The sequence below is a fragment of the Pristis pectinata genome, chromosome 1, assembly GCF_009764475.1.
Source record: "Pristis pectinata isolate sPriPec2 chromosome 1, sPriPec2.1.pri, whole genome shotgun sequence".
Classification (NCBI taxonomy): Eukaryota; Metazoa; Chordata; class Chondrichthyes; order Rhinopristiformes; family Pristidae; genus Pristis; species Pristis pectinata.
Window position 1 is genome coordinate 86,658,327 of NC_067405.1, and position 14,056 is coordinate 86,672,382.

Sequence of the window (14,056 nt, forward strand, 5' to 3'; positions counted from 1 at the left end):
ATTATTAACTAAAATTAAATTCTACAGCTGTCATGGCAGGATTTGAATTCCCATCTTCTATTTATTTTGATCTAGGCTTCTGGGTTGCTGGTCTGCTAACATTTACTGCTCTAGCACTGTAGCTTACAGTATTACAAAAGGGCTCAAAATATTACTACTTAGTTAATTCTTGTGAAGATGATGACTCGACTCCACTCCAGTTCCTCATGACCTTTCTTGACTCCCAAGATCTGTATATTGACAGCTTGCTAGTATCACACTCCTAGATGAATCGTATTTTCTTCTGATTTTACATCAGGAAGGTCAATTTCTTCAGCTTCTGCCTCAAGCTCTGTTTCCTTGTTGTTCATTCCAGTCCAGGGTGAACCAGACTGTATGAGCAACAGAGGGGTCCTCTTTCTCTTCAGGCCAAGCTGAACTGATAACCTCTGCATCATGAGGGCTTCCTGCTTCCACCTCTGTCTCGTGACTGGTTTCTATCCATGCCTCAACCCATCTTGCTGTTAAAACCTTCATTCTTGCTTTGGTTTTAGTTTCACCCTTGCCTATCTCTACGGTTTACTCCAACTCGCAAATCTCCCTTTCTCTGATTTTGGCCTTCTGTCTCTTTTTTCACTCTTCTCTACTTTTTTTTACACTGCACCATCTTGAACTTCCCAAGGGAAGTATTCTAGCTTTCCACCTCTATCCTTTCCTTTGTGGCCCTTCTTAGAACCTACCTTTTTGCTGAAGATATGGGCACCCTTCTTTCTATGCTGGTGTTTGAAGTTTTTTTCTAATATGAAATTCCCTGGGCTGTTTAGCTGTGTTAAAGATGCTGCTAAATTGTTCTTATTCTCATTCCATGCTTTTGAGTCTGTTGGAGCTTGCTGAGGAACCAGTCAGTAAGGCGTATAATCCTTGGGGCATCTAAGTCATTCAATGCAGTATTGAAACAAAAATCCTAGTGTAGCGGCTGCTACTGCGATGTGAAAACAAGACACTAGTCGATGGGTTTCAGAACAAGAACTGGTTTATTTTCCTGCCTTGCGCGGGCCTTTTAAGAGAGACTGTTCCCGCCCACCGAAAACGGCAATGACGTATATTCTACGTCATTCAAACCTTTCCCGCGCGCGGGTTCTCCCTGTCGCTCGGGGAAGACGAAGGCCCAACGCCATCTTGGGTCTTGCCGTTCCGACGACGCGCGACCCGACCGCCGAGCCAGTTTGCTTGCTCGGACGGTGAGTCGCTACACTAGTTTAATAATATATTTTATAAAATAACTACGTCTATTCTGGTATAATTTAAATATTCTCCAAATTTCAGTTTTCTTAACCCATCAATTCTCATGTCATACTTCAGTCAAAAGTGTGAACTAGCTGCTAATTTTGTCTGCTGCTCAGTTGGGTTGTCCTAGCAAGACTGTGTTTAATGCCCATTCGCTAGTTTCTCTGAGAACGTAGTGACATGGATTAAATGTTGCCTAACGGAGGGCACTGGGAGCTAACCATCTCAGCCATATGTGAGACAGATAGGGATGGTATGTTCCCTTCCCTGAACCAGATAAGTTTCCATCGGCCTAATTCCGCAGGCTTGACTGTCTTTTTCTGGTGCTACACCACAGAGTGCTTGATTTTATTAAGTCCATTTTCACAATTTGCTAACAGTGGATCTGAGTTCAACAAATGGATTGCATTTGAAACTAAGGTACTGTTCCCATTTGCTATAATGTGTGCTGTGTTCAGTCTGCATCCTATCACTGTGATGTAGCATCTGTATTATGTACAGAGTGGGCCATATAGTCTGCTCTGCAATTTGATTCTGTTATGAGTGATCAGTACCTCAATTCCAATGGATACAGAAGAAGGAAGGTAATGCTTTGGTTGCTCATTGCATAGGTGAGCCCACATCTGAAGTGTTGTGTGCAGTAATGGTCTCATTTAAAGAAAGACTTCAGTGCTTTGGATGCAGTTTAGAGAAGGTTTAAGAAGTACTTAGGTGAGCTGTAATGCTATGGCAGCAAAAGCTATGGGCTGAGTGCTGGAAGATGGTATTAGCATAGATAGGGCCCTTGATTGCTGCCATGGACAGAGTGGTCTGTTTCTATGCTGTTTGACTAATTCCAATGCATAGAAAGGGCAAGTTGTCTTGTGACAACATTGCACATGCTAGTCTTGTATCCACTGGAGTTTAGAAGAGTTGAGGTAGTTTGATTGAAACACAAGATCATAAGGGTTCTTGACAGAATGGAAATAGAAAGGATGATTCCTCCAGGGAGGATCTAGAACTAGGGCTTATTGTTAGAAATAGGGGGTACCCACTTTAGACAGATAAGGCCATGTTTTTTTCTGGAGGTAATGAGTCTTTGAAATTGTCTTCCTCAAAGGGTGGTCTTTAATGGATTCTTAATAAGCAAGAGGGTGAAAGAATATGGTGGACTGACAGGAGTGGGGAGTTGAAATTACAGTGTGATGGTCTTACTAAATGACGAAGCCAGCTTGACGAACTAAGTTCTGATTCATATTTCATTTTTACCCATCATTGCTTGATATCCCTCAAAAATCTATGAAATTTTGTTAATCTTGGAAGTTTCGATTGTTCCTGGATTCATCCTTTTTGCATATCTATAAAAGCTTACTCTTTGATTCATTATTGTTTCTTTAATTTGTAGCAGAATTGTTCCATCAGTTATCACAGGCTCTGGAAGTTCTCACAAATGCAGCAGCAAAGGTAAGATTCTGAAAGAAAGAAATTAAATCTTGCGTTTGTATAGTACTTTTCATGGTCTCAACATCGTATACTGCTTTATTGCCAATGAAGTCACTGCTATAATGTAGGGAATGTGGTAGTCAATTCAAGCTTAGCCTGCTCCCAGAGTAATGACCAGATTCTCTATCTTAGCTTTTTGATGTTGATTCAGATATACCTATTGGCTAACTGGTTTGGAATAACTCTTTCTTTTAGATGGTGCTCTGTGGTTTTATTTGGCAACTTGATAAAGGAGAATCTCAGTTTAACTGCTCATCCTGAAAGTGGCACTTTGCCATTACAGTATTTCCCCAGTATGGCACTGGAGTTTCAGCTGAGATTTTTATTTATATTGAAGTCTCCATAGTGGAACTTGAAACCATAGCCTTTGAATTCAGGCACAAGTGCTGTGAACCAAACTGTGGCTGGCACATGCTTGCATGCTGATACCACCAGAATGTATTTGTGGTTCAGCAAGTTTCAAAGATGAGATTTTTAGAGTTGGTTGATTTGCAGCACACTTTCTGAAAGAAACAGCCCATCTATCAGTAGCTTCCATTTCTTCCATCCATGGCTGTGTACATCTCTAGCAATGGTGTGAAGCTGCAGTAGATTTTTTCTGTGAATTCTGTTGTGAAAGTGACAAGTGACGTTTATTACTCTTGAGGAACTCTCCTACTTTAGAAACCCTTATGCACTCCTAAGTCAGATTGGATGTGGATTGGATGCAGCAAGCAGTTTCAGTCCTGGTACAGCATTGCATGGAAGCAAAATAAAACTCTATTTATGCATAAGGCATTGTTAACCGGGTCAGTATTGGTTAGTATAAAGTTCCCTCTTTGGTATCCCATGAATCTTAGCCATGTGGGGCTCATATTGGTTGGGTGCAGAGTAAAGAATCCGAATCAGATTTGTTATCACTGACTTGTAGGACATGAAATTTGGTGTTTTGCAACAGCAGTATAGTGCAAAGACACAAAATTACTACAAATTACAAAATAAATAAACAGTGCAAAAACAAAAGGAATGACGAGGTAGTGTTCATTGGTTCATGGACCATTCAGAAATCTGAAGGCAGGGAGGAAGAAGCTGTTTCTGAATCGTTGAGTGAGGTTCTTCAGGCTCCTGTACCACCTCCCTAATGGGAGTAATAAGAAGAGGGCATGTCCTGGATGTTGAGGGTCCGTAGTAATGGATAAGATATCTTTATTAGTCACATGTACATCGAAACACACAGTGAAGTGCACCTACCCCCATGCGGTCTTCTTGAGGTACTGCCTTTTGATGATGTCCTCGATGGTGGGAAGGTTGTGCCCATGATTGAGCTGGCTGAGTCTACAACCCTTGTAGCCTCTTGCGATCCTGTGCCTCCATACCAGGCTGTGATTCAACCAGTCAGAATGCTCTCCACTGTACATCTATAGAAGTTTGTAAGAATCTTTGGTGACATACCAAATCTCATCAAACTCCTAACAAAGTAGAGCCACCGGCGTGCCTTCGTGATTGCATCAGTCGGGGTAGAGAACTCTCTACCCTGCCTTAATCCAATCCTCAAAGTGCTTTCTACTGCTCCAGTGTCTTTTGTTCCCATTTGGCACAATGAACATCTGCTAGTCTTTGAGTGAGAGTTCCAATTTTGTTTCTCTTTTCATTCTAGTGTTGAGGCAGATGATTTCAACATCTATTAGTGTAAATATTGAGATTATTCTCTGTTTTTCATGAGTTTCTCAATTATTACTTTGCATCTTTTGCCACTATAGGAACCACAGTTCATCAATAAAATAGACTGTAATTTACACCAGACGATGGTTACAAGGATATTTACAAATGGTTGCCAGTTCTTTCCTGGTGTAAAAGCTTGAAAATGTTTTCAACAGATGATTAGTTGCAGGTTGCCATCAGAATAAAGCCTGCTGAAACTTTCCCCTAATGACTGCTTTCATTTTATCTTCATTTATGTTTCTTCCCAGAACAGAATGTCTACCTCCATACAATGTCCAGTTGTAATTTATAGTAAGATTACTTGCTCTGTTGAAGGAAAGGGATTGTTGTCATGAGATTCAAACAAGAGAACAGAAACAGCCTCTCAGACTACTTGCTCCAATACAGTATAGAAAAGTTTGGATGTTTATTCCCTGGGTCCTTGGTGAGTAAAAGCACCACTCTTTAGAGTGTCAGATTGTGCAGACCAGAAGATCCCAGGTTCAGTCCTTGGCCATTGCTGAATTATCTGGTTTCATCCATGGCAGAAGACAGGAATGAGAAGATTGCAATCGGCTTTGTAGAAACAGAAAGGATTATTAAACAGATAAATAATTCTCGATCTGAAAGCTGCATGTGAAAATCATGGTTGGCTGAACTGCTTTGCACAATGGAAAAACCTGGCAGTGAGCTTTCTAGGTTCATTGATGCTCAACAATAAAGGCTTGAACCAATGGGTTGAAGCTGGTGCCAGCAGGGTTCTACTTCACAACTCGCAGACCTTTCAGACAGGGTATTTTTTCTTGTTCTAACTTGCCCAACTGAAGACTTTCACTAATTATTTGTTGCATTTAATATAGTCAGTTTAGAATGACTACCTTAAACTCTCATTTGAAACTGATCCCTGAAGTTGGAAAAAGTATTTTTTTTTCTCTGATGTTCATCTTGGAGGCTATATAAACTGAACCTTTACCAGAATGTGTACCATGTATGCTCTGATCCTAGCATAGCTCCTTTTCCATTTGCTTAGCTTTATGCTGTCCATTCAACAAAGTCCAGCAGTACAACAGGAGCAGAACATTTCCATTTAACTACTTGTCTCCTGGGTATTGTAATTACAGCCATTAATCTAGCCCGTCAGCATTCACTCCCTCCACCACCATCACCATGTTGTGCCTGCAGTGTGCACCATTTACAAAATCAACTGCAGTTAATCTCAAAGACTTCTTTGAATCTTCTCCTACGTGATGGGAAAGTCACCAAGAACAAGTTTCTCTTCCAAGTTATACGCCATCTAACTGGGAAATGCATCAATATTTCTAAATATGCCTTGATTTTGGAATTCCTAACCCAAGAGCACTAAGGGAGTACCTTCACAGGAAGAGTTCCAGCAGTTTGTCACTTGGATTTCAAGGGACATGAGGATGAACATTAACCTTGCAGCAATGCCTGCATCCCATAAATTTAAAAAAACAACAGGCATCAGCCTTCAATCTTGCACACTGTTTTAGTTTATGTTATTTTTCCCTTGGTCCCTTGAGTGCTGATGTTTTTTTCCCCTAAGTGCCAGGGCTCCTCACAGAATGCAGAGATATTGCTGTTGATTCTTAACTTGCATCTCAAAAAAGTATGAGGGTATTCTGCTATATTTTGCTGCTGTTCATTTCTACAATAAGAGAACAGTTCTGGGGTCTAGATGCAACATTACAAGTGCCATTTTCTCTGCCTTTCTATCAAGTGTGCCTTTCTGCCTACAATGGTCTTTTGGAAAATAAGTAGATGAGAGTCTATGTTAAGGACCACTGCTGTCACTTCTTGGGAAACATAAAAATGTAGTATTCAGGATGTTTTGAGCGATGTAAAGAAATTGCTCCTTGTATTGTTGGTTGCTGGCAACAAAGAATGTACTTTGTACATGATGTCAATTGTAGGTCATTCCAGTTAAACCACTTTAGCTTGTATTTCACAGACAAACTATGATAAGCATGCTAACATCATTTCTTTCCTCTTCAAGGCAGCCTATGACCAAATTAGAAAAGCCAAAAAGCAGGCAGCAGAAAGGAACCAGAAACTCGACAGCAAAAGGAAGAAAGTTAAGCTAGGTATGTGAGATACTAACAAGAATTTTAAGCAGTTTGGGAAAATAGAAATTTTACTTCTCACCACAAATAAGGTACCAGATGTTGGGGCATCCCTGAGCTAGTTGCATGATGTTGGATCCGTGAACAACACCAGAAAGGATTAAGGGATATTAAAAGGATTTGAATCTGCCTTGAAGCTTTTCTGTGGCTAACCTTGAAGCCTTTGACAGAACAGAGCAAAGGCAGATTTCCTTTATCTATGTGACTTGGAGCATAAAAATTGCTAGTATTAACTACATAAAGTTGAGGATGTGTCCCTGTGGAACCTGCACTAAAATACCTCATCGTCATAATTACATTGCTCCTCCACTTCGGGGACAAGTGGAGAGAGACAAATAATGCTGATATTTGCAGCACAGTATATCTACGAATGAACAAGTAACTGTCTTCCTTCAATCTTAGATGACATGTCACATGGCTTTCTTTCACTGCCCTTTCTGGATGTACCTTGAAGTATCTTTGCGCTTTCTTTAAGGTGTTATAGTAGCACTCTGGAATCCTTGGAACTGATTTGCATCTAGAGCTACTAGCAATATTTGAATTCGGACTGGAATAGTAGATGAAAAGTTTGCTTGGCTGCTGTCAGTACAAATTCAAAGAGAAATCATTTTTGACATCTTGACCCATTCCCCAGCTTGTTGACGCCACAGTCCTCTCCTAATTCAATCCTATTGGGAACTTATAGTTGCAAATCTCACCATGATTTTAGGCAGGAAAAATATCAGCTTTTAGAGTAGGAGGTGCTCTTCTGATTAAACCAAAGTGCAGTCAACTTTGCTCACTTTGTACACAATCAATAAAAAACATTCCTCTTGGAAAAGGAACATTCTTTACTTCTGATAATAAAATTTCAGTTAAATTGTGTAAATAAAAATCCCTTTTGAGCATCAGAGAAGATGTGCCACAGTTGATCTTTATCTCCTTTTGCCAAAAGTTAGAATGGGTAGGTTTTTATCACGTAAGTTTTGTTACATGCAATGGTCTGGTTCAATTACAGACTTAGAGGCTCGTGAGCGAGAAGCTCAGCTCAACGAGGAAGAAGAAGTTAAGATTGCAAAGAATTTAGATGAAGTGGTAAGTGCAAAAGCAGGTCAAACTGCTGAAAGTTATTAAATTTGTATCACTTGGTTTCCTGCCAGAAATTTGGAACTCTCATATAAGTGGAGTTTCCATGTTTTCCTTTGACCATGTGCTTTTCCCCTGTGTGCTCTTGTTTCCTCCCACATCTCAAAGATGTGGGTTGGTAGGTTAATTGGTCATGGTAAATTGCCCTTTAACGTGTGTGAGTGATGGAATCGTGGGGAGAATAGGTTAAGGGAAAATTAGTGGGAGGGGAATGCAATTGTCCTGCAATCCGGCATAGGTTCAATGGACCAAATGTTGTATGAAATATGGAAATAAATTAGTCACCTTGAGGTATGTTTAGGCTGAGATTTCAAATGAAAATGGATGACATTGCAAAAAGGCAAATAAAAATGCAAATAAAATCCAGTTAACTCAATGGCATTCCTATTGTAATAAAAATTAAAATCAGACTTGTTAGACTGAGTAACAACCTCTGAGCATTTAGTCAGTAATAATAAATAGGAAGGGCAACTGAAACCCCAATACGTGAAACTGGAAAAACAAATCAAACATTAGTAATATTTATTACTTTTTATTTGTATTTTTTCATACAAATTAGCATTTATTTTGTGGCATTGGTACATCAACAATTCGCATCCAACCTCTGTTTCAGCCACAAATTTTGACCGAGGTATTGAAGTGCAAGTAAATGAAAACAAATTGAGGGAAATATTCACCTGGTCTGATGCACCTTTGGAGAGAAAAATATTTTAAGACTAGAAAAACACAAAACTGCAGATGCTGGAACTAAAATAAAAATGCCTTCCTTTTTCCTTAACCCTGGCTTTTCCCCTACCATAGTTGCTATTGACCTCAGCTGCTTTCACCTCTTGCACCTCTGTCTCACCCCCTCTTCTGCCCACTAGAGAAAAGATAGGGTTCCCCTTGTCCTTGGTTTCCATCTCACTTTCCTTAACATCGATTGGATCATCTTCTGCCATTTCCACAATATTCCTCCACCAAACACTTATTTCTCTCCCCTCCCCTTTCATTATTCATATGGACTGTTCCCTGTTCAACCCCGGTTCACCCTTGTCTCCCATTAACCACGCCCTTTCTCATGGCACTTTTCTGTGTAACTGCAGGAGATGCATCACCTTCCCCTTTCCCTGTCCCCTTCCCATCATGCAGGGACCCAAACAGACCTTCCAATTAAAGTACCCATTGACTTGCATTTGATGCTCACAGTATGGTTGCTTCTTCTTTGGAGAAATCAAGTGTGGATTGAGTGACCACTTTGCAGAAGTTGTCTCCAGTTGCCTGTCTCTTTAATTCTCTATCCCACTCCCTCTCTGACCTCTGTGGTCAAGTTAGAACCTCAAAGGATAATTTTAGATGTTGGGGTCTAGGTAGAGAGAGTGAGACAGGATCTTAATATTACACAGTTTATTCTTTATGGATGATATCATTCTCTTATCTCTGGATTTTATTGTTTAACTTTATATTGTTATTACCTTATTTTGACTTGGAAATATATCTCCGTTCCTACACTATCACTGGGTCAAAATCCTGGAACTCTCTCCCTAACAATATTGTGGATATACCCACAACTCAAGGACCGCAACGGTTCAGGAAGGCAGCTCACCGCCACCACCTTGAGGGCAATTAAGTATGGGTGATTAAATGCTGGCTCAGCCTGTGAAGCCCATATCCCTTGAATGAATAATATTCCTGAAGGGGAGCCAGGCCAACCTTTGAGGTGGTACAATAGACTGCAGTGCAAAGGAATTAGTAGTATTGGGATAAGGTTAACAAATGACTCTTCCGAGAAAGTCAATGTAAATGGGTAGGTGGAAACACGAGATCATGTTGGGCAGTATAGTGACTGGCTTTGTAATCGAATAGCCTTCCAACACTTGTCTGGTTGTTAAGGTCCCACGGAACCCTATCTCAACTTTGTCAGCACCTAGGGGAGGTGAGAGAGTTTCCCTATAAAAAGATTCGCAGCACTTGGCTTTGAACTGCGCCCAACCAGGCTGAAACCCTGCATGTTTAAGGTATTTTTGAGGCATTTCCTTGTCTTTGCTTTGTATAGTAAGAGACTTCAGCACTCACCTCCTTGAAAGGCATAACTTGACACCCCAAATTTCTCAGACAAAAATTTGGCCTCTTCACTCCTTCTGTAATCATATCCTTGCATTCTGCAGTATGTGGTACCCCACAACTTGAAGGCTTTCAGCAATACACAGCGCTGACATCAGCATCTTTATAAATGTTGAATGGTGGTGGTTTAGTATGTTAAAACCTTCTCCTTTTACCTTACATCTTGGCTTAAATCTAGAACGAGATTTGAGATAACCTTTTCCTCAGTGACAAGCCTTAATAAAACTGGTCCAAGAGATGTCCCATTCACTTGAAGATAGAAATAGATTCCACAGACTTTCAATTTTCTGAATACTGTATGTTTCTCAGTATGTGAACTGGTGACTGGCTTGTGTGCTTCTGATGCATGGATTCAAGGTTCTCAATGCTATCCTAATGCTGCTCTATTTTGAGTGATCACAGACCACAAAGAGATATTGCACTTTTTCGAGGAGCCCTTGCAAACAGCCTTGAATCTTTTGTGTCTGCCTGGTAAAGGAGTTCAGGATAGAAAATGGGAGTTTGGCATCGGGCACGCAAACAATGTGACCAGCCCATCAGAATTGAATGAATGTAATTAGGGACCCATCTGCAAATGTTGGCCTGGGAGAAGCAGCTGACATTGGTTCGCTTAGCCGAACAGTGGATTTAGAGGATCTGATAAAGGCTGTATTGGTGGTACTTCTCGAGCGCATTGAGGTACCTGCTGTAGGTAGTCTATCTCAGAAGTGTGCAGGAGGGCAGAGATCATTATGGTGATTGTACAGCTGGTTAAAAACAACATGGAAAAACCTACAAAGCTTGCCCTGCTGTGGCTTGCTTCCCTTGTGATATCATGAATGGGCAGCGAATATCTACTTCGTAAGATAATAAAATTTTAAATCAGCATATAGACTCTTGGCTCATCGGGGAAAAAGAGGCGGCTATTTGTTACTGAGGTTTTATAGTTTAGTGGGTGTTTCTGGGCAGGGAGTTGATGCCAGGGTGAAATTAGAATTTAAGAAAAGAGAAATCTGTGTAATACAGACTGCTTCTGAACTCCAGAACATGAGGCTGCATCATTAGTAACAGTATAGACTATCTTGCCTTTACGATTAGTGCACAACTTGTAGGATATTTCTTTAAGCATACAATATATTATCAAAGAGAAAGTTTACGACCCTATTCTTTTCCCTTTGTTCTTCATTTGTATAATGTTGGATATTTTAGCTGGATATGTTCCAGGCTACTTGAGGTCTAAGGTTCTCGGAATGTTCTTTTGAATCATAGCTGGTCACTGATGCAGAGAAAACTTCCAGAAAGAGGGACAAAAGGAATAAAACCATGGTAGAAATTAACAGAATTCTCTACAATTACTTGATACTAGAGAGATTTCATAACTGATGCTCAACATTTCAATGAAACCATTTAAAAAACTTTAAATAGAGACCAAGGGCCATCCCCTCAGGTGTAAAAGCCATCAAAGAAGAGCAGGGAACTTTCCTGGTATCCAAGCCATTACTTGTCCCTCAAACAAAATATTTGATGAGGTTACTTCAGAGGGCTATTAGTTGGATTTTGCTGATTAGTCTGTTTTCTCACACTCTGGAATCCAAGGTGCAGTTTCTAAATTTGCAGATGATATCAAAATTGAGGGATAGTTAATCTGGAATGCAACAAATTACAAGAGGACATTACTAGACAGGAAAAAGATAAATAATTGACAAATTAAGTTTAACATGGATCAATGAGAGGTGCTTTATTTTGGTCTTAAGAATGGAAGGTGGGATAAAGGAAAGATGGGGATCTTGGAGTACTAGGAATCCAATCACTATAAGTTATGCCATCAGTTAGCAAGGTCATGGAGAAAGTAAACTAAGCACGAGGGTTTATTTCTGATGGGTATAATTGAAAAATGTTAAGTTATGCTAAACCTATGTCAAACTTGATTAGACACACTTGGAATGCTGTGTACATTTCTGGTTGCCATTTGTAAAAAGTGTATAAAGGCACAGGAGAGGGCACAGAAAATTTGCAAGGAAGATACCAGAAATATGATGATGTGCTCATCAGGAAAGGATGAACAGGCCGGGTCTTTTTTCTGTTGGGGGATAAAATGACTAAACAGTGACTTCATAGAGATCTTCAAAGTTGTGGAAGGTTTTGATAGAGTGGAGGCAGAAAGAATATTTCCACTTGTGAAGAGAGCATAACTGGAGGCCATCAATGCAAGACAGCAACCAAAAAATTCAAGAGGGAATTCAAATAAAACTTCCTTGCCCAAAGGGTGATGAGAATGTGGAACCTGCTGCACTGATAGCTTCAAGGGGGGCAGGGCTGGCATATGATGGCAATAGAGGGTATTGCTGAAGGATGTGGATGCAGAGAGGTAGGTTTTGGGTGGTCCATAAACACCAACATGGGTCAAATTGACTGTTTCTGTGCTATATATCCATGTATGTTATCCTGACATTTACCCCTCACTCAACAAATCATGCAAACTGACATCATGGAGTTAAAATGCGAAGCTGCCATATCTGAAATAAGAACAGTAAATGCTGGCATGAAGCATCAGCCAACAGCCATCAAGCCTTAAAATTTAGCCATGGTTCCATAAAGCTTAATGGGCAACAGAGAGAGAAAAGGGACTTAGCCAAGGAAAGGAGAGATTTCTTTTATTTGGGCTGATGGAGATGTGTTGATACCCGGCAGATTCTGTTCTCTCAAATCAGTGTTAATGCAGGGTTGCACGCATCCCTTATAGGACCCCCCGGCTGATAGTGAGCCATTCATGCAAGAAGTCAATGATTTGTATCGTGTATAATCTAAACATATTACACTGATTAACTACATGATCTAGGGATAAGTTAACTTACAGTTGCAGCTCAACTGTTTAAAACATCAGGAAGAATGAGTGAAATGAGTTGTGATAGTGGGGAACTTCAATTATCCCAATGAAGACTGGGCAAAGAGGAAAGTTTTTGGAAAATCAAATGCAAAATACTTGACCTGATGGGAGCTGGTTTAAGTAAGTTGCAAAGGGAATTAGTCCAAGTTAATTGAAATCAAAGATTATTAGCCCCAGAGAGGTCTGCCAATGTAGAGATTAAAATGAAATGTTTTATAAGGGTCAGGTTCATAATTTAATAGATATTCACTCTCCAGTCTCTGCAGTGGAACCTGATGCAACAGCTTTCTAACTCCGAGGTATCAGCCACAGTTCATTTGATCGCATTCTCAGCAGTGAACCAGATAGGCACATCTTCAAGTCCCTCTCCAATGATATGAGCACAGTAGTCACAATAACTCCTGCCCAGTACTGATGGAGTTGAATGAGATGTAAAAGATGAAGCATGTCAGGTGGACATAAAAGATCTCTTGGTGTTACCTTCACAGAAGATCGCGTGCTTCTGTTGAAAGATATGAAGCATTACCTCTATTTCTCCCTCCTCAAATCAGTCCTGCTGAGTACTCCCAGTGTTCTATTTCAGGTCTCCACCATCTGTAGTATTTTGCTTCCAAAAGCTTTATTCCTCAGTACCACAAAAAGATGGATTGCATAGTCATTATCACATGGCTGTTTGGAGAAGCATGCTATCCACAAATCGGCTGGAACATTTCCTTCATTACAACAAGTTAAAGTTTCAAAACTACTTCCTTGGCCATATTGCACTTTAGGCCATCCTGAGATGGTGAAAATCCTGATAAAGTTGCAGGTCTTAGCTATTACAGAGAACAATGCTGAATCAAAAAATGCAGACAAAGGAAGTAATAAGCAAGAGAATGCTTAAGAAGAGATGAGCAGGCAACTTCAAAGATCCAAGCCCAATATATAAACAATAAAAGGATGGTTGATTAGGGATCAAAAAGCATCTGCTGGCAGTAGAAGGTATGGCTGAGGTCTTAAATGAGCTGTTGTCACTGAAGGAAAAGTTGCTACCAGTATCAAAGTAAAAGAGGAAATGATCAAAGGTTTGAATGATTAAAAGCAGATGAAGAGGTTCTTAAAAGTTTGACAGTATTTAAAATGGAAACGGCACTAGGCCCAGAAGAATGCTTTCTAAGTTGATGAGGGAAGTAACATTGAAATTACAAATTACAGAATTTACCAATTCTTCTTAGATGTGGGAGTGGTGTCAAACCAATGCTGCAACCATGTTCAAAAAGGGGAGGAGGATAAAACCCAGCAGCTGCAAGTCAGTTAGCCTAATGTTGGTGCTGGGTAAATTTTAAAGGCGGTGACTGGGACACAGCTATTGGTAAAATGTGGATTTTAAATGAAAGCCAGTGTTTGGTTAGAG

The 14,056-nt window shown here is 40.2% G+C and overlaps 1 protein-coding gene across 1 annotated transcript in view; it reads left to right on the forward strand.

Annotated features, from left to right (window-relative positions):
- The window catches only part of dnajc17 (DnaJ (Hsp40) homolog, subfamily C, member 17), a 98,417-nt gene that overhangs the window by 28,647 nt on the left and 55,714 nt on the right, over window positions 1-14,056 (forward strand). Inside the window, 3 exon segments of the mRNA XM_052020501.1 lie at window positions 2,651-2,709; window positions 6,443-6,530; window positions 7,567-7,643. Coding sequence (XP_051876461.1) covers window positions 2,651-2,709; window positions 6,443-6,530; window positions 7,567-7,643 — 224 coding nt within the window.